The sequence below is a fragment of the Hesperophylax consimilis genome, chromosome 23 (assembly GCF_061612785.1).
Source record: "Hesperophylax consimilis isolate HC1 chromosome 23, BYU_Hcon_1.0, whole genome shotgun sequence".
Classification (NCBI taxonomy): Eukaryota; Metazoa; Arthropoda; class Insecta; order Trichoptera; family Limnephilidae; genus Hesperophylax; species Hesperophylax consimilis.
This window is the reverse complement of record NC_142858.1, coordinates 6,837,507-6,859,139: the sequence shown is the minus strand read 5'-3', so window position 1 is coordinate 6,859,139 and position 21,633 is coordinate 6,837,507. Positions and strand designations below refer to the sequence as shown.

The 21,633-nt window shown below is 32.0% G+C and overlaps 2 protein-coding genes across 4 annotated transcripts in view; one reads left to right on the top strand and one right to left on the bottom strand.

Moving 5' to 3' along the window:
* Positions 1–1,159: 1,159 nt before the first annotated feature.
* LOC149412273 (uncharacterized) lies at positions 1,160–20,617 on the bottom strand. The gene is made up of 7 exons (XM_089645696.1): positions 20,600–20,617; positions 7,333–7,500; positions 3,938–4,111; positions 3,753–3,827; positions 2,689–2,814; positions 1,743–1,816; positions 1,160–1,333 (listed from the first exon to the last, which is right to left on the bottom strand). The coding sequence occupies exons 1-7, from the start codon at positions 20,615–20,617 to the stop codon at positions 1,216–1,218; spliced, it is 753 nt and encodes a 250-aa protein (XP_089501822.1). The 3' UTR covers positions 1,160–1,215.
* Positions 8,907–21,633, top strand: part of LOC149412272 (serine/threonine-protein kinase OSR1-like) — a 36,939-nt gene continuing 24,212 nt past the window's right edge. The window contains exons 1-4 of one of the 3 annotated variants that reach the window (XM_089646004.1): positions 8,907–9,034; positions 15,054–15,101; positions 19,305–19,394; positions 20,147–20,248. In XM_089646004.1, the coding sequence (XP_089502130.1) occupies positions 15,055–15,101; positions 19,305–19,394; positions 20,147–20,248 (239 nt within the window). In that variant the 5' untranslated portion in view covers positions 8,907–9,034; position 15,054. Of the gene's footprint in view, positions 9,035–15,053; positions 15,102–19,304; positions 19,395–20,143; positions 20,249–21,633 lie in introns of those variants that run through there. The other 2 variants (XM_089646003.1, XM_089646005.1) reach the window with 2 other exon arrangements.

Here is a 21,633-nt window from a genome sequence, read left to right as displayed (position 1 = left end):
TAATCTGATAGCATTATTATCTTAATACTGCACAGTTTAGGATTGAAAACAGAAGTGGCGCCCTCTGCTATTTTCAAAAAGAACCGTTGAATTTTTCAAACCGCAGCAGCGGGTTTTAATCTAATAGTTGTTATTAGTATTTTACTTGTTACAAATTATTATTATTATTATAATTGTTTCAGTATTTTAATTTATTATTATAATTAAATTTTTATTTGCATTATAATAGTTTTTAATTGTCATTAGTATTTATTTTTCCGACTTTATGTCCGGGTTATATCTTCCCCACAGGAAAAACTAAACCCTTCCACACACTTTTCCACAAGTGATCATCTAGTCAATCCACATTATGCAGGTGCATTATATAAGCATAATAAATACAAAACAATACAAGAACAGCACGTCAACTCACCAGAGATCAAATGGGAAAATAATTCACCGACTCCAGATATTTTCATACCGGAGGGTTCGGCTCGGTAGAACTCCCAACTGGACCTATAAATCCTACTGATCCCTCAATATAAATATTTAAAAAATCTTTCGTAATGCTACATGTATTTAAAATGACTGTTTTTTTCATTTTTATTTATAAATTATTTGACTAATCTAATACGCCTAAATTTTGAATGAGAGAGCTAGATATAATGCCAGTAGCCGAAATAACAAATGGTAATATTTTTATATTCTGAGAATGCAAAATTCTTTTAATTGTGATTAATATTGAAACTGTTATTATTATTATATCGGCAAAAGATACGAGCAGTCAATAACGAATCTATATTTGAAATTAAACATAGATCTGAATAGCCAGGTACTTCCCAACCGTCCTCTTCCTCATCTCCTTCACCTACAACTTCATTCAACTTCACATCACACCTATATTGATGTAAGTTATATTTGGTTGATGCTGCAATACCCCATTGTGGATTCATCAGTCCCACTGGCATCGGGCGGTTAAAATAAACGCAGTTTTTTTATTTATTTACAGTCATATCATTTTATTTTGCTTAAGCAATCCACTCTCTTTTTCAAGTATAGGCAATAATTTTAAAAGCGTGGACATTGTGAGACCAATATATGAAATAAAAAAACAAATACTTTTGGGCATTATTTATTCATAATTCGGTGCAATACATGATTAATTCATTTGTTTGTTCGTCATTACTGTAGAGGGATCCCGTAGTTGCTTGCTGCGGTTGCGGTTGCGATTGCGAGTCAGTAGTCCTTAGGGTAAGTGGGGCCCTTGTGCGCGCTCATATCTCCCAGCCTGTGCTTTGGCCAATAGCACTCGCAGCCGGACAATATATGAATCTTGTGATCAATATATTCATTGCTGGAATTTACAAGAAATTCTTATCAGAAAAACACAACATGCAAAATAAAGCTTTCGTTGATTAATTAATTCATCGAGTGCATCCCTCCACTTTATTCTATTTTATTATTCCTCTCCCCTTTGCCAACTTATTTCTTTTAAGGCATAATAACACCCTTTTCTACCGTACATATTTTATTTATTTATTAACTTTATTTTTACTGGCGTTTACATATGAATAAGTATACCATATTCATTCCGTTTATATTAAGACTCGCAATTCAATTCGACAGTGTTATTTTTATTTTTTTTTTCAATTTTCGGATTTTTAATATTTTCTAACATTATTTTTTTTATTCATCCGATACACCACAAAACAAGCAAGGGTCTCTTTAAAAACACAAAAACATCAAAAACTCTTGAATCATACCTTCCCTTGTATCTTCTTGTAAATTGTATGGTTCTATTTTGCTGGAGACACGAAAAATTTAACTTGGAGCATATCTGCAAATAAAGAAACATCCTTTATAATCTGTTAAATTCTGAAGTATTAATATACAGTGGGTAGCCAAATTATTAATCACTCTAGTTAAAAACTTCTTTTTTTTCTTATTACTTAAGAAATTCTTTATTTTTTTATAATTTTAACAATAAGCTTGATAAAAAAAATACCTATGGTAAGTCACAGAACTAGAAAATGAATTGAAATGATCGACTAATTCGTGATATTTGTCTATAAAACAGTAGATAATGTACGACGGAGAAATGTATGAAGAAAGAATGTACGCTAGTTAGAATTGCGTAGGATGAAAATTACAAAGAAAGCCTGAGTTAATACTACTACTACTGACGCCAAGGGAGGTTCTACTAAATATTAAGAGATTTTCTAAACATTTTGTATTGTATTTTTTCTCAAACATGTAATATTTAAGTATTATATAATTCAATCAAAAAACCAAATTATAATGTAAAATCCCTCTATGTAAAAATATTGTACAGTTTCAAACTGATAATAATGTAATTTTTGAGCGTTTAATCAATAATTTGGCCACCCACTGTCTATGAAGAAGAGAGAACATCATATTTGACGAATGATGGGTTAAAGAGAACAGTAAAAGTGGGTGTGGGCAAGAGAAACGTTTCTTAAATTGTGGTACTTGATATATTTTATTCTTTATTTAGTTCCAAATGATTTTTTCGTTGAACTTATTTTTAATAAATTCATTGTATTTTGATAGCTTTTTAAATTATTTTGCGGTAGATCTATCCAATTTCCGTGGAGTACGTACATCTTTACCAAATTTGGTTGAAAAGACTAATCTTGATCAATCAATTGTGCATAGGTTTAAAAAAATATTATGTTGTTTTTATCTTACTTGATTTGTAGGTTCCTTGTTGTACTCGGTCCCCTTACATATAATCTCCGTGTATTTTACAGGTCCGCCTTCAAAATCATCTATCTGAACAGGTATATACCAGGCATCACAAAGTCGTTCGTAAGACTGCAAAAAACATCCATTTCACGAAATGAAAAGATTATAATATTCATCATAACAGTTAGAACATGTAAGGGGTAACATATACAAGGGGTAACAGCCAAAATAATGATGGTGCCACAATCCGTAGTCAAAAGTGAAAACAGAAAGAATTCAGATTGTTGTAGGTGCTACTTTTGGCATACTATTCCTGCAAGTATTAAAATCAGTAAAAAAAAAATCTTTTCAAATCCTTTTCATAAACCATTGTCAATTTGCCTTGAATTCCAGGGGACTTCTTTTAAGTCATTAAAAGTTTTTTTTAATATTTTGAGATACAATAATTGAAAAATGACTTTTGCTAATTTATTAAAAATATCTTCAAATTATTGCTAATTTTGATTAATAGCAGGACTGCAGACATTATGAATGAATCAACAGTTTCCTGATAAACTTTTAATAAATTGCGAATATATTATCATGATGTTGGACTACGAATTCTGGAAAATCCTAATATTTTTGCATTACAACGAAAATTCTCGTATCATCGTAATATATTATCAAGGCAAAGCAATAAAACATTATTAAATTGATGTTTTATTAAAAAAACATGTTAATTTATGGTTAGGGCAAAAATTAATTTCTCTCCGTGTGTCGGATTAGTTATTAGACATGCACATAACTTTAATGCACCATTTTTTTTCCTTGAACATTGGCTTTTCTTTGTGTAAAAGCAGGATTTACTACAGTTCTTTACACTATTCATATGTAAATTAATTTACAGGCGGTAGGTACGTACAATTATCGCACTTTTTGATGAACTTTCCTTCCAATACTTCGAACACCGCCCATGAAGAAAATGCACGCCAAGAAGACAAAGAATAAACCAAAAGTCGTATATTAACACATTTTTTTGCTAATTCAAAATAATTTATTAAAAACTTTATTTATATACGAATGCTTACCGGTAATTTACTCTTCTTGTACTCTCTCTCTTCTCTGTCCCAATTAGGTTCAGGTTCGTATTCGGCGTAACCGGGCTAAAACGATAAAAAATAACAAGAAAGATAGACCAGCATAAATCATAATAGACATATCAAATTACTAAATAACTTTATAGTAGAAGTCGATATTTCTCTATGAAGCTTACCTCGTCTCTATGTTTTGGGTACTGAGGCAGAGACCCATAATCGGTATCATCAATTCCCACAGTAAGTTCTCCTTCTTTCCTGGCTCTCTGCATCTGCATGAGCACGGTGTTCAGCAGCCGGTCAGTGCTCATGATCTGCGAGCTCATGCTATCTTCTTGGCCGTCACCTGCGGACTGAACAAACAATAACATAGCTTTCAGATGAATAAGAGTAACAATACCAACTATCTATATAATGAAGTGTGTCTGCGGCGAGCGGCATGGCTTTGCTTTTTATACAAATATTATTTTTTTTCATAGATTGAAGATTTTTGCACACCTGATATTCAAAACAAAAGAATAATCAATGACTACATGAGATTTCAAAAAATTACTGCCAACCCTTTTCCCACCCCTAAAAGCAGAATGTTGTTTTTCTTGATGAAATTTTGCACACTTGACGTTCAAAGGTAATTATTATACATCAGAGGAAAATTACTGTGTACTTTTTTTTTTTTTTTTTATTTTTTTATATATACAATAATATTATTATTGGGTTTATAAAAACAGTTTATTTTTAAACAAGTTCTGCTGTGTAATTATTATTACGCGTGACAGCTGTTTCGCCCTCTAAAGGCATTATCAAACTGTGGGTAGCCCACTTACAGACGATACATTTATATTATTTCTAGGTAGGTATTTTAATTTCAATTACTGATTTCTTAATTGATTTCTGTGTAAAAATGTTAGAAATTATTGATGGTTATTACCCTAGTAAAGTTTCCCCAATTAGTGTAATGTTTAAATTTGACTGAATGTCTTAATGTTAGTTATTCCCAAACGATGACTCATAGGGTTATTTTAATAGTATAATTAAGTACTTCAATGTGCACTAGGTTTGAAGATATCTAGTAGGGGTGAACGAATTATATTGGTTTGTTCATTAATTAGAATAGCTTTCGGATTATTAGAATTTTTGTTAATTTCTAACTGCTCTAAAAGATTCAGTTTACGGCCTTTATTTTGTACGTGCAACGGAGTTGGTTTATTATTATCATTAAGTGAGTGATTTTCATCTAGGAGATGTTTGGCAAATTGAGATTGTATTTTATTATTATTTTTAAAAGATCTTATATGTTCTTTGAACCTAGTGTTAAAGGACCGGCCCGTTTGTCCAACATAAACAGCGTTGCATTCGTCACACTGGAGTTTATAAATGCCACTATTTTGTAATTTGAGTACCTTACTTTTTGAGTTTTTAAGAGATGATCCTAAGTTGTTATTTGTGCGGAAGGCAATATCTAAGCCACATTTTTTGAGGACTTTGGCAATTTTATTAGATGTCTGTCCGATGAATTCTAAACACCCGAATTTATTATTCGTCTTATTATTAGTCGCTGGGTAAATTAATTTAAGGTTATTTTTGTGTTTATTATTATTAATTATTTTTTCGATGTCTCTACCCTTGAAGCCGTTATTTTTAGCAATAGTTAGGATTGTATTTTTTTCCTTCTCGTATCGTCCTCAGTCCACTTCTTGCAGAAATATTCATGGATTACATTGAAAAACAAATTTTAAATTCAATCTTTAGCAAACACATCATTTACTATGTTCGTTATGTTGACGACATTTTGGTCTGTTGGAAAGGCACCAACAGACAATTAGATCTTTTTGTCACATTTGCTAATTCCATCAACCGTAAAATCTGCTTTACGGTTGAAAGAGAGTGTAATAAGAAAATTAATTTTTTAGACCTAACAATCGGTAGAGAAAATAATAAACATACGTTCGAAATTTTCCGTAAGCCTACGTTTACAGATACGACCATTAATTATAAATCTTTACATCCATGGTCACATAAATTATCTGCCTACCACTCAATGGTGCATAGGCTTACTAACATCCCACTCGACAAGAAAGCATACGAGAAGGAAAAAAATACAATCCTAACTATTGCTAAAAATAACGGCTTCAAGGGTAGAGACATCGAAAAAATAATTAATAATAATAAACACAAAAATAACCTTAAATTAATTTACCCAGCGACTAATAATAAGACGAATAATAAATTCGGGTGTTTAGAATTCATCGGACAGACATCTAATAAAATTGCCAAAGTCCTCAAAAAATGTGGCTTAGATATTGCCTTCCGCACAAATAACAACTTAGGATCATCTCTTAAAAACTCAAAAAGTAAGGTACTCAAATTACAAAATAGTGGCATTTATAAACTCCAGTGTGACGAATGCAACGCTGTTTATGTTGGACAAACGGGCCGGTCCTTTAACACTAGGTTCAAAGAACATATAAGATCTTTTAAAAATAATAATAAAATACAATCTCAATTTGCCAAACATCTCCTAGATGAAAATCACTCACTTAATGATAATAATAAACCAACTCCGTTGCACGTACAAAATAAAGGCCGTAAACTGAATCTTTTAGAGCAGTTAGAAATTAACAAAAATTCTAATAATCCGAAAGCTATTCTAATTAATGAACAAACCAATATAATTCGTTCACCCCTACTAGATATCTTCAAACCTAGTGCACATTGAAGTACTTAATTATACTATTAAAATAACCCTATGAGTCATCGTTTGGGAATAACTAACATTAAGACATTCAGTCAAATTTAAACATTACACTAATTGGGGAAACTTTACTAGGGTAATAACCATCAATAATTTCTAACATTTTTACACAGAAATCAATTAAGAAATCAGTAATTGAAATTAAAATACCTACCTAGAAATAATATAAATGTATCGTCTGTAAGTGGGCTACCCACAGTTTGATAATGCCTTTAGAGGGCGAAACAGCTGTCACGCGTAATAATAATTACACAGCAGAACTTGTTTAAAAATAAACTGTTTTTATAAACCCAATAATAATATTATTGTATATATAAAAAAATAAAAAAATAAAATGGAGTTCTACAAATTAAACTTAATAACAATAAATATTACTGTGTACATTGGAAAATTACGTGAAGTACAGGGAACGTCAGGGACTTCAGCCAGTACACTTGTGAAATGTGACTGTGGGCGGCCTTGCTTTATTTTTCATAAATATACAGATTTTTCGAGATTTGTTCATTTTCACATTTGGTACTTAATTCAAAATAAGTGGAAAAATATTGTCTACATCTTCTTAAAACATTGTGTAAAAAAACTTCAGCTTGTACCAATTAGTTGTCACATATCAAAAGACCAATTTAGTTCGGTCCGGAAAATAATTGTCACATCTCAACAGATTAATTTAGTTCGGTCCAAAAAAATCTCTTGACTTGACGATACATTTTATTTTTTCATCCAGTTGAAAAATATTATATAGGCAGATTTGTTGTATTCTAAAGCCAGGTGGTCGCATGTACTAGGAGGTTTTGGTAAAATACACCTGTTCATATGACTTACCTCAGTGTTTTCAGTAAGGTCAGTCAGTGGTAATCTCTTCCTGTAGGGTGGCAGCTGCTCGAGGAAGCCCCCCTCGTCGCTGGGCCCCGAGAGGCGCGCGAGCTCCGTCAGCTCATCATGCTGCCCCCGTGTGCATATCACCGTCTGAACTACTACCAAGAGCAGCACCTGTAGAACAACACTTTCCAGGTCAACATCTAGCCTTGGGAATCATATTCGGAAACTTTCAATACTAATTAAACAACCTTTCATCATCTTCGCGAAGACGAAATCAACAATTATTGCGCACAGCTAGGGGCGGAGGTTGCCGTAGGTTCCTTCCAAGAGGGGTTAAGTTATTATTACATTGACACAGAGTATTTTTAAAAAATAATCATTTAACAACGCCTTTTCATCATCTTGCATTTTTAAAGTTAGCGTTTTATATAATATATGTAAAAAGATGCATCTTATGGACAACGATTAAAACAAATACTTTTTTTGTATTACTGCAGTTTCGTTTATAGCATCATCAGATACATTCGTTGACATTTACAAATCGTTCTTCACAACTAAAAACATATATACTTAGTTTAAAGATATAATAGAAAGCTTCCAATTCACTAATCTTGTTTTCACTTTTAAAATTATTGGCAAATGTTTTTCAATTTTTCAAGGTTTGGGTTAGGTGAATTTTCTAAAACCCCGGAAGTATTTAACAGATTTCAAAGTTAAAACGGCTGAAAACGAAACAAAAATTGGACATTCTTAAAAAATTTGAATAGCTGTACATCAAACAATATTTAATAAACAGAAACTGTGTCGATTGATAGTGAGATTAATCTATTAAAAAAAGGCTCACAATTTTTTAATGAAAAATTAGTTAGTCAAGGACAAAATTGGTAAAAACTGAAAAAAATTCAATTTTCAGGTTATTTGGATTTTTGTCAAAGATTCGGACGTCTGACGAGGTTGTAAAAATTTTGAAGTTTTTTGGATTTTTGTCAAAAATTCGGAGGTCTGACGAGGTTGCAAACATTTTTAATTAGCCCTCCGTCATGTACAAAATACCAAAAAATCTTCGTCACCTAATTTAATGAAAGGTAAGATATTTAAATGTACTATATTATTATTATATTTTATTTTTATACGCATTTACTTATGTGCTTCGGATGAGCCAGACCCGTCAAGAATAGGCGTTTGATTAATATCTCAATCAGGTTAGATTGCATTTGACGGAGAAGTAGATGAACAATTTGATAAATTATGAAATTTGGATATTTAGGGTTTAAAGTCTTCCCTTAAGTTCAGAGTCCAGAGCGACTTCAACTACATAATCATGCAAGATTACATAGGTAATTGATATTTTCATTTTTATTCAAATAAAATCTTCAATAGCACAATGCGTGCAATGGAATGGGTGGCTGGTGGGTGTCGGTATTGCCCGCATCACACACCACACACTTAGCACACTTTACATCCACAATCACAAGTAGATTTAAGTGAAGTGACGTTTCGCTGTGTGCAGTTCTTACTCTGACTGTGTAACTGTCAGTCTTTGTCGTTTCGTCTTAGTCTCAGAGAGCCCAGTTCAGCCTATAGAGCGACCGCCGGCGCTGCTTTTCCCAATCAGTAAAACAAAATTATTTTATTTATTTTGTGAACCTAATACGAATCTTGTATCATAAAAAACATTAAGTGTTTTTGCTGTGCAGAAAAATAAGTAAGTTTTTAAACAAATTAAATAGTCATTTTACACAGTCAACTTTTTAAAAGTTTTTTATAAAATGTGGAGGTTAACAGTTTGATGGTAAAAATGGATATCTGTATCAGTACACAATGCTAAGGGGAATTTAAGAAATCAAAAATTAAAATAAAAAGCATTGTTTTCATGATACATGAATATACGATACATTTGAAGAAGTCCGCTAAAGGCTCCGCATTGCCAAGGCGCCGATAATACCTAACGCCTAACAGACCTATCACGATTGAGCTTTTTCATGTAAACGGCCGTACCTACTCAAAAATACAGATAATCATCCGAATATTATTGACAACAGTTAGGAGTCTACTGGGTTTGACAAGGGGCGTCAAAATTTTACACGCGCCAGGTGCCGTTTGGCTCAGTGCCGGCCCTGCATACATGTAGAGTAAATTCCTTAACAATTTTAAATACTTTAAACGATTTATATATGCAGGCTTTTAAAATTGTGTTAATTCAAAAATTTACAAATTCATACGTCATCAATTATTATTAATATAAGTCGATTTGAGTTTGATTGTCACTTTTTAGCATTGAAAACAATACAATATTCCATATATTATCATATTCCATTAATTATAAGATAAATAAATCTATTTTAAAAGTTTGAAAAATACTTCAATTTTGGTATATTAATATATCAAAAGTGAAGTATATTTATAAAAATTTACTTCACTTTTGATTTATTTGCGATTCATATATCTCCGATTGAACTTCTGAATTCTTCATAGAGTACATTTAAATGACAATTTTTTATTTAACTATACTATTTTTTTATCATCACTGCCTTGGTTGCCTGAATAGAGTCCCCTCTGATGGCCTTCTCGAGACTGGAGATGTGCAAATATCCCCCATAAACAGCTGTTCACACTCATTTTTGTGTTTATATTTTATCTTTTTTCACTTAAATTCCGCTTTTTTGTGCCCATCGAAATCACCTATGTTATTACCTACCTTATTATTATTTTTATTACTTATTATGTATATTATTTCAAATATGGAATGTATTGCATTGCACTAACCCTGCATACATTCTGGAATAAATAATTATTATTATTATAACATATCAAAATGTATTGCAATAATATATTTTGTATCGACTGAAAGTAGTTTCAAAGCGCACAACAAAATTTAAAAAGTTGAAACTAGTTCATTTAAAAAATTAAATGAAAAAACATACTTTATAATACACCACTTTTTTATTGAATTAATATCTGACAGCCAACCGAGTTTATCGCTTATCTTAAACCTAGTTGGCTGTCGGATAATAAGTTTAAAAAAATTGGTGTATTACAAAGTGAGTTTTTTTTAATTTAATTTATAATTTCACAATCCAAATTATTTGCTTCGTTCGAAAAAAATAAAAAGTTTATTGATTTCAAAAATTTTAACCATAAGAAATAAGAATTTCTTTGCCACGTACCAGGCTTCAAATAGAGGTAACCACGTATTACTGCATTTTCATTGTATGTATATATACCAATATGCGTAAATATACCTACTCATCGAAGCTCTTACATGCATTTGTTGAATTAGTATTTGCAAGGAAAGGTTAACAATATTTTATTGCAAATCAATTATTTATTTGAAACGCTGCAGAATCCCAACTCATGTATTTACACTTTTGTCGTTTTTGCATTACGTACCGTAGGTAGGTACCATACTTTTCCGGAATCTTATTAGCCCGCAAATATTCACCACACAAATATTCGTGAATATTCCACCAGAGATATTCTCAGAATTGCCCTGGAGAAAGACCACCATTCGGGATCGAAACGTTCGTTGCTTGAAATGACTTAAGCCTTGTTTGATGATCAAATATGAATAGTCAGTACTTCCTCTTCCCCATCTCCTTCCCACTTTCATTACCTTTACTACCTGCAAGGACTTCTGTGGATTCCTGCTTTTATCGGATAACTAACTGACTATCTGGCAAATTTAATTGGAAGTTAAGTAGGTACTTACTTATTTTATAAGATTAAATCACGTAAATTCCATATTATTACCAAATCGTGATTTATTCAGATTAATGGTACTATGGTTAACAACAAGAATATTTTTGTTCGTGCCATGTTATGTCCTGTGGGTGACTAGCAGCTGACTATCTACGTTGTGTATTATTATGATACAAGGTAGATGAATTCAGCTGCAAAAACATGTGAGCATGAACGAGGAACAAAATAATGCCAATGACATTTATTGCTTTGGAGTGGAACCTTCAATACGTTCAGAATTCCAAAAAAATTATTTTAATCTAGTTACATTATTGAAAAAAAAAATATTGAAGAATATAAAATCATCAATTATTTATAAAATCATAAAACAGACAAATACACATAAAATTAAAACAAGCCTACGGTCGCAACTGTTTTCTGTTCTTGTATTTAGTGGAGAGGAGAGACAAAATCCTCTTCCATCGTGGGGCCTTCGGGGAAACGAGGGTGAGGGAACTCTTCCTCCATGGGGCCTTCAGGGAACTAAGGAGGAGTAGACTCCTCCATCGTGGGCCCTTAGGGAACCAAGGAGGAGTGGAGAGGAGAGATGATGCCGACTCCGTGAACTCTTTCCTTGTGGGTCCTTCACGGAACCAAAGGGGAATGGAGAGGAGAGATAATGCTCTCTTCCTTTGTGGGGCTTTCAGGGAACCAAGGGGGATTGGAGAGGAGAGATGAGACCTGGGAAGACACATTGTGGAACCAGAAGACATAGCCACATATCCAATGACAACCCTGGTGAACTTATAGAAGGGACCGGGTGACCGTTAAAGGGATGGGGTAAAATGGAAAATAGGACAATGGGCCTATGGCCTAAGTGCACACGGGAACTATATGTAAACCGTCTCCGCTCTATAAATAAATAAATTGTTTCATATGTTCATTCAGACTTTTTGATAATATATTCTCTTTAATGATTAAATATTACAATGACGTGTATAACTTCTATAAGTTATCCCTAATAAAAATAATACAAAAAATGCAAGGCAAAATGAATTATATCGGCAACTGACAAAAAATCATACCACTTAATAAGTTTTCGCATTCTTCCACCGAAGCACAAAAATAAATAGCTAAGAAAGCACGAATTAAACGATATAATAGTGAAGATGCTGCAGGTTTGGTTGTTGGGCCACGCTAATCTTTTGTAAACAATATTTTTACTATAATGAGCATGAAGTTGGCCATAATAGTCGAAGTCCTTGTTAGTTTTTCGAGGCACAATCATTGTTTGTTTCACAAGTTAGGATTTTTATAATGCTACATAAATTTTGTTTTAATAACTAAGCTTAGCGAAGTCCTGTTTTAACTAGACCAATTAGCATGTCGTCTCTTTGTAAATTTGTTTGTACGTTCCTTTTCCGTTTCAAAATGGTGGCTGTTTGAAATTTTCAGTAAAAATTATTTAGTGAAGTTTCTTTGGTCATATTGTACAATTCTTTATATTATTTACTTTATTTTTATATTTACTTACAAAACTTATGATTTTGGTTTTAATTTGTTAAATAAGAACAAATTAGAAACAATTTTTTGGAAGTGAGGTTTACTCTTCACAAAACTACTAGTCTAAATAATGGATACAAAAAAAATATCCAGTCTCGCGAAGCTGTGAGTTTGTATCTGCGAAAAGAACCTATTTTTTTTAGAACGGACTGTGTTTTTGGCTTGGTCACTTTGACCACAGTTGGATCGTTTTCAAATATGGCTGTGGATTTCCGTTCACAAATCCATGCAGTAGACTGTCAAGTGTAAAGTGCCCACTAGACAGTGCGGAGCAAAACATCATATTCTGGAACACAGTGACGAAGATTAAACTGAGAAATGTGGGGGAGTGATAAGTTCCTGCAATGATGAAATAATCACTCAAACTTGTGATGGATGAAGCAATACGATCAAAATTCTATCCTTTTTGTGGTTTCCAGGGACTTTTTTACGTTATTTTATATACAGAGAGTAATTTCTAACGTGCATAAGTACAGCCATAGAATAAATAAGTATATATACTACCAATTCAGTGGGTCCTGTAAAGATGTCTATAATAATGATAGCTATTACGTGCTTTTTATAATATTATTTTATAAATATGTAAATTTTCTAAAAAATATAGTGGGTGTAGCAAAAAAGAATCAATGTTCGTTAAGTTCTAACAATTTAATTGAACAAAATACGTATAGACCAAATGAAATTTTTCCCCTTTCAAAATCATTAATTTCCCCCTGGTAACAAGATTTTTTTTTGTATGCATAATATAACATCCAGTATCTATTTATCTTTCGCAATATTTTTGTTTTTGGAATGTTACCTATTACCTATGATGATTAGGTTAGGTTAGTTTAGGATAGCTCAAAAATTTAACACTCGAAAACAACCATTTTCCATACATTAATGGTTGTTTATCAATTATGTAAAATTTAAACACACTTATTAGTAATTTTTCAAGTGTATTGAAAATCAGAACGTTTAGGTAAAAAATGATTGAAAAATTAAGTGATGTAATTTGGTATAGAAACTTAACAATGTGCATGTTTAAACTTAGGTCACAGGACTTGTTCGGCGTGTTTTATTATCTAAGGTTAGCCGTAGATCGGCACAATCTCCCGTTACGTCCTTGACTCATAACAAATTTTATTGTTATTATTCGTCATAATGCGACTCGCGAGGTAATTGTACAGATGAATAGTGATCATCCACATGTGTACTCAATTGGAGGGCACACCGCGAGAGGCCACCTGATCTGTTCGCAGGGCTAGAAGATACCAAGCATCTATTGGGGCATCTCATTCAGAAATATGTTCAAATGAGAAAAGTCGGGGACGCTCATTTTTCAAATACTACATTCGGAACATTAAGAATTAGAATAACAGAAAATTATGTATGAGTCGATAAATTTGAATGAAGCAAGTTTGCCGAGAATTGTGTGGTGGTCTTTACTCTCTGCCTACCCTTCCGGGAAAACGGCTTGTTTAGAAAGCAACTGAGTGTCATTAATTCTAATTGGAACGGTTCGCAAAAAAATTCCACTTAGGATGGGTTGTCTCATAGAATTTGCACAATTTACCAAATTACAACTTTCATTTACGGCTTCTGTGAAAGTCCTATTCAAGTTCTGTATATATATCATTATAGGCCAGTTACTTGACAGAACTGAAATAATAACAGAACTTGAAAATATCTTTCACAGAACTCGACAGTAGAGTTTGAAGTTTGAATAATTGTATAAATTCTCTGAAACAACCCTTCCCGGAATCTTTCCTTAAAAGCTATAAATTACATAACGGGAAGTAAGCGATATTAATGTTGATCAACTGAGCGTGCATGTTGTTTTGATGTTGAGATACTATAACGATTTTTTTACCATTTTTCGACATAGGAACATTTTATTTTATTTACTTTAATTTTCCGTGCAAATTTGGATTTCCTGTTTTAGGACAACTTTATTTTAGAATATTTTGATGTTGAAAAACGATTTCGATTTTCTTTAAAAATCAGGTTTTCGAAAAATTATAACGATTTTCTACTCATATCCCTTTTTCGTGTAGATGTCAAAACAACGCATAATGTAGAATTTTTATCTACATCCGTTCTGCACAGAAATGTATCTGTATTTAAATATTGTGTATGTTATTTATTGACACCAGCCTTAAGAAGGCGGTGATGCAGCTCACTTCCTTATTTTTTATCCGTTAATGTCAAACCCAAAACATGTATTGTATATTATGTCAATGGTTGGGAAGGAATGGGTAGTTAAGAGTAAGTAGGTGCAGTAGGCGCGCGATGAAAAATAGAAATAGTTCACATAGTTAAAAAATAAAATACTTCGAAAATCGTCAGTCCAGTTAAAAAAATATCTGATTTTGCAATTTAATATTTTACTAATTTTACAAAAATTGTGATAAAAACATATTTTTTTAAATTTGTACAAAGTTTATGTAAATCTTTATTATATAATGTAAAAAATTCTCTGTTGTGATATTGTTTTTTTTTAGAATGGAAACACCCCCCGACGGAAAAAATGAATACTGCGATCAAAATGGGTAAGAATAAAACATTTTATTTTAAAGTAGGAATTAAGTTTACAGTTTTTTATGAAAGTCATTACGGCAAGAAAAATATCATAGTGAAAATATATGCTTGAAGAACCTATAGATTCAGTTTAGCTAATCGTCTGTTCAGCATTGAGTATTTGTACCTACGTTAATACTTTTTTTTAATATAATCAATAATATTATTATTAAATTTACAAAAACACCGTTTATTTATATACAAGTTCTGCTGTGTAATTATTACTACGCGTGACAAATGTTTCGCCATATATATTTTAAAATACGCAAACCCACAAAATGCAAAATGAGTATTTCTAATTTATTAAGAAACTCGCATTTTGTCATGATTTAAAATTTTGTCATGATCAAGGCAAATAATGATTTTACATCATGACAATTTGAATATTTCAAATTGATAAAATTGATAATATATTGGTAATTTAATAAAATTGTATCAGTTAATTTATTTGAAGGCCTACGATTCCGTTTTTTAACCCGATTACCATTAATTTGAAGAGATTCTTAATAAATTAGCAATACTTATTTTTTCTCCGTGCAATACAAGACACAGCAAATACTTATATACCTACTCGACACTCGTAGTATTATGCGAACTTTCTTCATCCATAACTAAATAGTATAAAATAAAGTAGCGTCTGTCTGTTATTTTGATATACAATCGTAAAAGATCAATGGTTTCATTGCTTGTGTGGCACGTAGCGCCGTCTTGTTGAAATTAAACGTTGTCCAGATCAATATCATCCAATTCCGGATAAAAAAATCATTATAATTAGTTAATTGCATCCATAAAAAAATCCCGAGTACTTGTAAATGTGAAAGCATTGAATTAGTTACGGAATATGTCTATCTTGGTGTTACAGTAGATTGCTTTTTCAAATGGGACAAACATATTAAAAAACCTGTAAAAGTTGTACAAAACGCAATTGTAAAATTACTAGTCGTCCCTAATATTTTTAACCAGAGACATAATTCACCGATGCTGTTTCAGAGTGCCAAAATTTTACCTGTTAAGGCTATTCTATGGCAAAAAATCATAATTCAGTATATATTTACCCCGCAGCATAAAGAAAAATTAGAACATAAATACAGTACTAGATTAACGCGCAATGACGGGTTAATAGTTCCGAAATTTAATAATAAATATGGACAGAGAACGTTTGAATACAACATACCGAAGATATTTAATGTATTACCCTTGAGGTGTTTTTGCACAAAAACGGCGCTATACAAGTCATCCAAGTATTATTATTATTATTTATTATTATTATTACCTAACACTATAAAGCAATGTAAGTCTATGAATAAGGTTAAATATATGGTGAAAAATTGGCTATCGGAAAAAAATATTTATTTTAATATGTATGAAAAATTGTATGAAAAAAATGTTGATTCTGTAGATATAAGATGTAAATTATAACTTATAAAAATGTTTATGTAACTAAACTTTAAGCACCTGTTGACAAACCAATTCAATTGGCTTAGCAGGACTTGTTTGTTGATATGTATTAACTATTTATTCAATAAAAAAAAATCATCTCTCGATGGCGCAATCTATTCACCGTAACTGTTGCTCCAGCCTCATTTTCGAAAAAGTAAGGTCCAATGACTCCGCCGGACTATAAACCGCACCAAACAGTCACACGTTGAGGATAGAGAGGCTTTTCAACAATAACTCTTGGGTTTTCTGAGCCCAGATGCGACAATTTTGCTTGTTGACGAAGCCACCGAGGTGGAAATGGGCCTCATCACTCAAGATGATTTGCATTTGATTAACTCATATGAAATTTTAATAATTTCAATGCGTTGTTGAAGCGTGTATCTTTCCATTTTTATTAATGGCGTAGATTCTACTTGTCAAATGTCAAAAAATTACAGCTTCAAAAGTAACTTCTACCGAAATAGCGGGCTATTCAAAATAACACCTCTTATTGGAAAATCCTGTATAATACATGCGTATTATATTAATAGAAAGTAGAGAAAAGTCGAACAACGCCGGATGCATATCAGCCAGAATGCAATAATATGCATATCTATGTATTGGGTAACTACCTCCTCAATCAAATGAAGTAACCCGTAGGTACCGCAGTGCTCAAAGTTGGAATCCATATACCTACCTACGTACGGCAGATCCTAAATTCCCGGCTGACCCCGGGTGACTTTCGCAATTAAGTAATTGACTAATTGTTGTGAAATCTTTGCGCTGGAATGCGCCCTACGTTAATAATAAATTGCCGGTCCCGGCGCTTTTTGGGACTCATTAAGTCTCATAATTGATAGTAATTTATATTTTTAAATAATTAAATCTAATGCAATTCATTTGCTGATGCCTCCATGGCATGAATTGAGGAAAGTTTTGAAGTGAAGGAAAATTATAAAAATTGAATGAGAAGGTTATCAAGTAGTTTGGGAAGAACCAGTCTATTCGGATATAGAAACGGAAAGAAATCATAAAGTTTGATAAGTTATACGATAATATTTGCATGTCAGCATAAACAATACAATTCAAAAACAACGTAAACTGTGAGTTCTTTTCTTGAGTGATTAACTATGTCGCAGCTAAGTGGGGGAGTAGGTAGTACCCAAAATTAATATCCTCCTTATATTAGCTTAAATACTTGACATATCATTTTAGTATTTTACGTATTTCTGCGTAAATACATTAGTTACCATAAAAATTGGCTGAATAATTGGGATTTCTATAGTTTAAAAACCCATAAGACAGAAAAATGCATGGGGTCGTCGGAAGACCCATTTGGTTACAGACGTTTTAATTGGTATCTTGGCCTATCAAGAGTTAAGTAACAAATGCCTATTTTCAATTAAATATATTTCAGAGATTTTTTTACATTTTGATACCACATGAAGATATTCTCCCACAGAAAAATGACTCATATTCTTTCTACGTAGTATGATAGATATTTGTACCTACCTATAAGAAACGCAAAGTGAGGTTAGATAAGGTTATTTTTCATTAGCAGACAAGATAACATGATAATATAATAGTCCAAATAATTCGTTTTAAAGAAGTAGAAACGCATAGTAAATTCGGATGTATAAACGCATATAATGTAGTACATACTACAATTTAAAATTAAATTCGCATATTTTAAGTTTGTGGGTACATAGTACATAGCAAGTACAATACACAAATATCAATAATTTGTGTTAAAATGAGCTGATGTGACTCACCCAATGTGTTGAAAGCGATCGAATTAAATAAAAAATCTTCGATTGACAAAAAACACGCTGAATATCAAAATAAATTAAGAATCAAAAAATAATATTCATCGATTTTTGAAAACAACAAATTAAACGCAAGCATATATTTCGCAAACATTGAGTTTTTAATGATGGAAATAAAAACAGAAAACCAACATGAAATATCAAATATTAATTTGTATAGTGAAATGACACCACAAATTAACAGTTGTTAGCAGTTTTTTAGTATTGATCGCCGTCATTATCACACACGACATTCGCAACCGTTACGAAGTACTCAAAAGATCGGTAAATGATGCTGTTGTATTTTTTACACAACGTTTGAAGTAATAATATATATATATAGGTAATAATAGTAACATTATATTTATTTAGCTCAGTTTTTTGTTATTTCCTTTCTAGTAAGCAGTACAATTTCCGCTGTATATGATATTAATTTTCGCAAAAATACTAAAAATAAATTATTGGTGTTGCAGTTAAATGTTCCGAGAAGATTTGTAAAGTTTTAAATCAAAACATATCTCTGATTAATAGCATTCGTGAATATTGGTACTATCACTAGATATTCTTCACTTAAATAACAATACTCATTTGCCTGAAAAACTGAAAAATATTTTTAATGGAATCGGTTATCAGCAGGGACATTTATATCTATTTTCTCGATTTTCCTAAATTTAATATTAAGGTAACTACATATTCTGCACCAATAAAGTTTTTCAGGGCAGATATTTTTTTAGTTTTATTCTAATAAATAAATGATACAAGAATGACAAAACCGGCATTTTGTCTTATGCAAAACTTGAAAAAAAACGTTAGCCCCTTGATTTGTTTCCGTACATCAGACGCACGACTATGATTGCTACTTGGTCGATGAAAAAAAATGATATATTTTTAATAATATAAATAAAATATTTCATCACATGTTTGAGAAACTAAAAAAAATATTTCTTTCAGGCTTTCGCCGACTGAAAACGGTGAACATCTAGAAGTGAAAGTTCGTAGTGTTCCAGGGAGTATTTCTGCATCTGTGGCTGACATTATAAGGTACGTACCTAGAAATCATCTAATTACTTCATTTCTAGTAAAATCAGATTTATCCATGCAAAAAAGGTTATTTTAAAAGGCCAGTTTTTGAGTGCATTAGGCGACCGAATCAAACTTGAACGTGGTGAACAGTCTGACTTTAACCAGTAGAACAAAGTAGTTACATGCCTACAAAGTTTCACCTGTAGGAAAATTCCTACATATATTTATATCGTTGACTGCTCTGCGCTCGTAGTACTTGCAAGTCAATACCAATTTACTGTCATTACGACTGCAATACTTAGTTCACTAATAGGTCTTCGCTTAGAATTGGACCTTTAGTTAACCCGTAAGTGATGATTGAACACCGTTAGCCCTTATTCGTGTTATAATGAGACGACACATAGTTGTATAAAAAAATGATGCCAACGTGACTCTTTTTCGATTTTTATCGTGATTACAGGTAAATCATTAAGATGGTAAAAAAATAATTTTATTCTATGATAATTTTTTTTAATAACATTGTCAAATTAAATCTCGAGTCTAAATTTAAACGGGATTGGTAAATGTCACTACGCACCTAGTAAATTTGGACTTTAACGAGGTAAGATGGGACTGCGAGCGGGTGTACCAAAAACAAGTACAAAAAACTAATTTAAAATTTTCAATACTACGGGTGTGCACAGACACGTTCAAACATGTCAAAATGATTTACCTGTACATATGTAATATTATCTGAGTAATAATTATTTTTTTTCTTTTTTTCTAAGCAGAAGCAGTGATGAAACCGACGGAGCGACATTCGAATCTGCGGAAAAACCGGTTGACATCAAACACAAGGGAGGAATTCTTTCATGTATTGGAGTCAAACACAAGTTAGTCGATTTGTTCCTTTTTACTTTGTCTTTTTATCGATCCTAAAGTTTCATTAGTCTACCAGCTTGGTAGACTAATGAAACGATATTGATTTTATCATGTTTATGGATGAAAAAAATGGTAGGTATTTTATGACATACCAATAGTTTCCAACATGGGTAAAGGATAATAAAAATAGTTTGTTTTGTGAAATAGTAAATTCGTAACATCTTAATTTTATGGCAACAGTTCAAACTGCACAATGTTTAAAAAAAACTATAAATTTATTTCAAATGCCTAGATATTCAACTTAATTTATTTATTATTATTTTTTAAATATAAATCAAAATTGTGATGAAAATTGTACTCACGGAAAAGAGAACCGCCATGATTGAGAGGGGAGACGTGCACCTGCGAATGATGTCCTTTTCCAGCAATAGGGCCCTTTTATACGCGGGCTTTGGCTTGTGGAGGGGCAACTTTTTTTCCTATTTTTAAGCTTTAAATCAACAGTCGAAGGTTTTATTAATATTACAAATGTTTTCATATCTCCTGGCCTAATGCTAATACCGCATAATCGCCAGTAATTAAATGGAACGGCTAATCCGACAGAGGCGACTAATAAACATGTCGAGTCTCGACACGACCTATCGTAGATACCGGTGAAACAGCCGGAAATACACTGATTTCAACGTTATCCAAAACACGTACACTTTATATTATTATATGTAGGTATACTTACTCGTATATACTAAAAATTACAAATTGAATATCTTGATCGTGTGATTAGAGTAACCAAAACACTTAAACAGACAAAAAGTGTAAGTCCCACACCAAGCACAGGAGCCAGTGTTTTTTTTTTGGTAAGGCACAGTGACAAACTAGCAAACTTTTTACTCCATCCGAATCTTCTGTATACGATAGGGAATCGTTATTGTAAGGAATCTCGTGTAGGTCGCAGAATCCCTATATTTTCAAATAAATTGAATGTAATTCTTGTGTTATTTCACATTTAATTTTTTCAAATTTTCATTCATCTTGAAAAATATATATTTTAAATTGGCGATGTAGTGTGTCTGTCTCCTTGAGAAAACTTGTATTGAGAGCAAACATAGTTTGCAATGGACAATATTAAAAAATCAATAAAAAGTCAATTTTGTCTCAGTATCTCGGCAATTTTGTCAGTCACATTGTGAACATAAGGCAAAAAGCGCAGCCTTTCAGCTCTTTTTCTATTTTGTCTTCGTTGAGTTTTGGGGTAGATTTGGCTCTTATGATTTGCCTTGTCTGTTTTGCGGGGTAACCGTTCCGCTTTAATGCATCGGTTAGCTTTATAAGTTCTGACCGGATTTGTGGTTCCTCACATATTCAGGCCGACAGAATTGCCTAAATACTGAGAAAAGAA

What these genes read in the sequence shown, in the direction of transcription:
- LOC149412273 (XM_089645696.1), bottom strand. An exon ending in ACCTTACTGAAAACACTGAG is followed by an intron (nt 4,112 to 7,332) that starts GTAAGTCATATG and finishes TTGTTTGTTCAG; the next exon opens with TCCGCAGGTGACGGCCAAGA. An exon ending in ACAAGGAACCTACAAATCAA is followed by an intron (nt 1,817 to 2,688) that starts GTAAGATAAAAA and finishes CTTTATTTGCAG; the next exon opens with ATATGCTCCAAGTTAAATTT.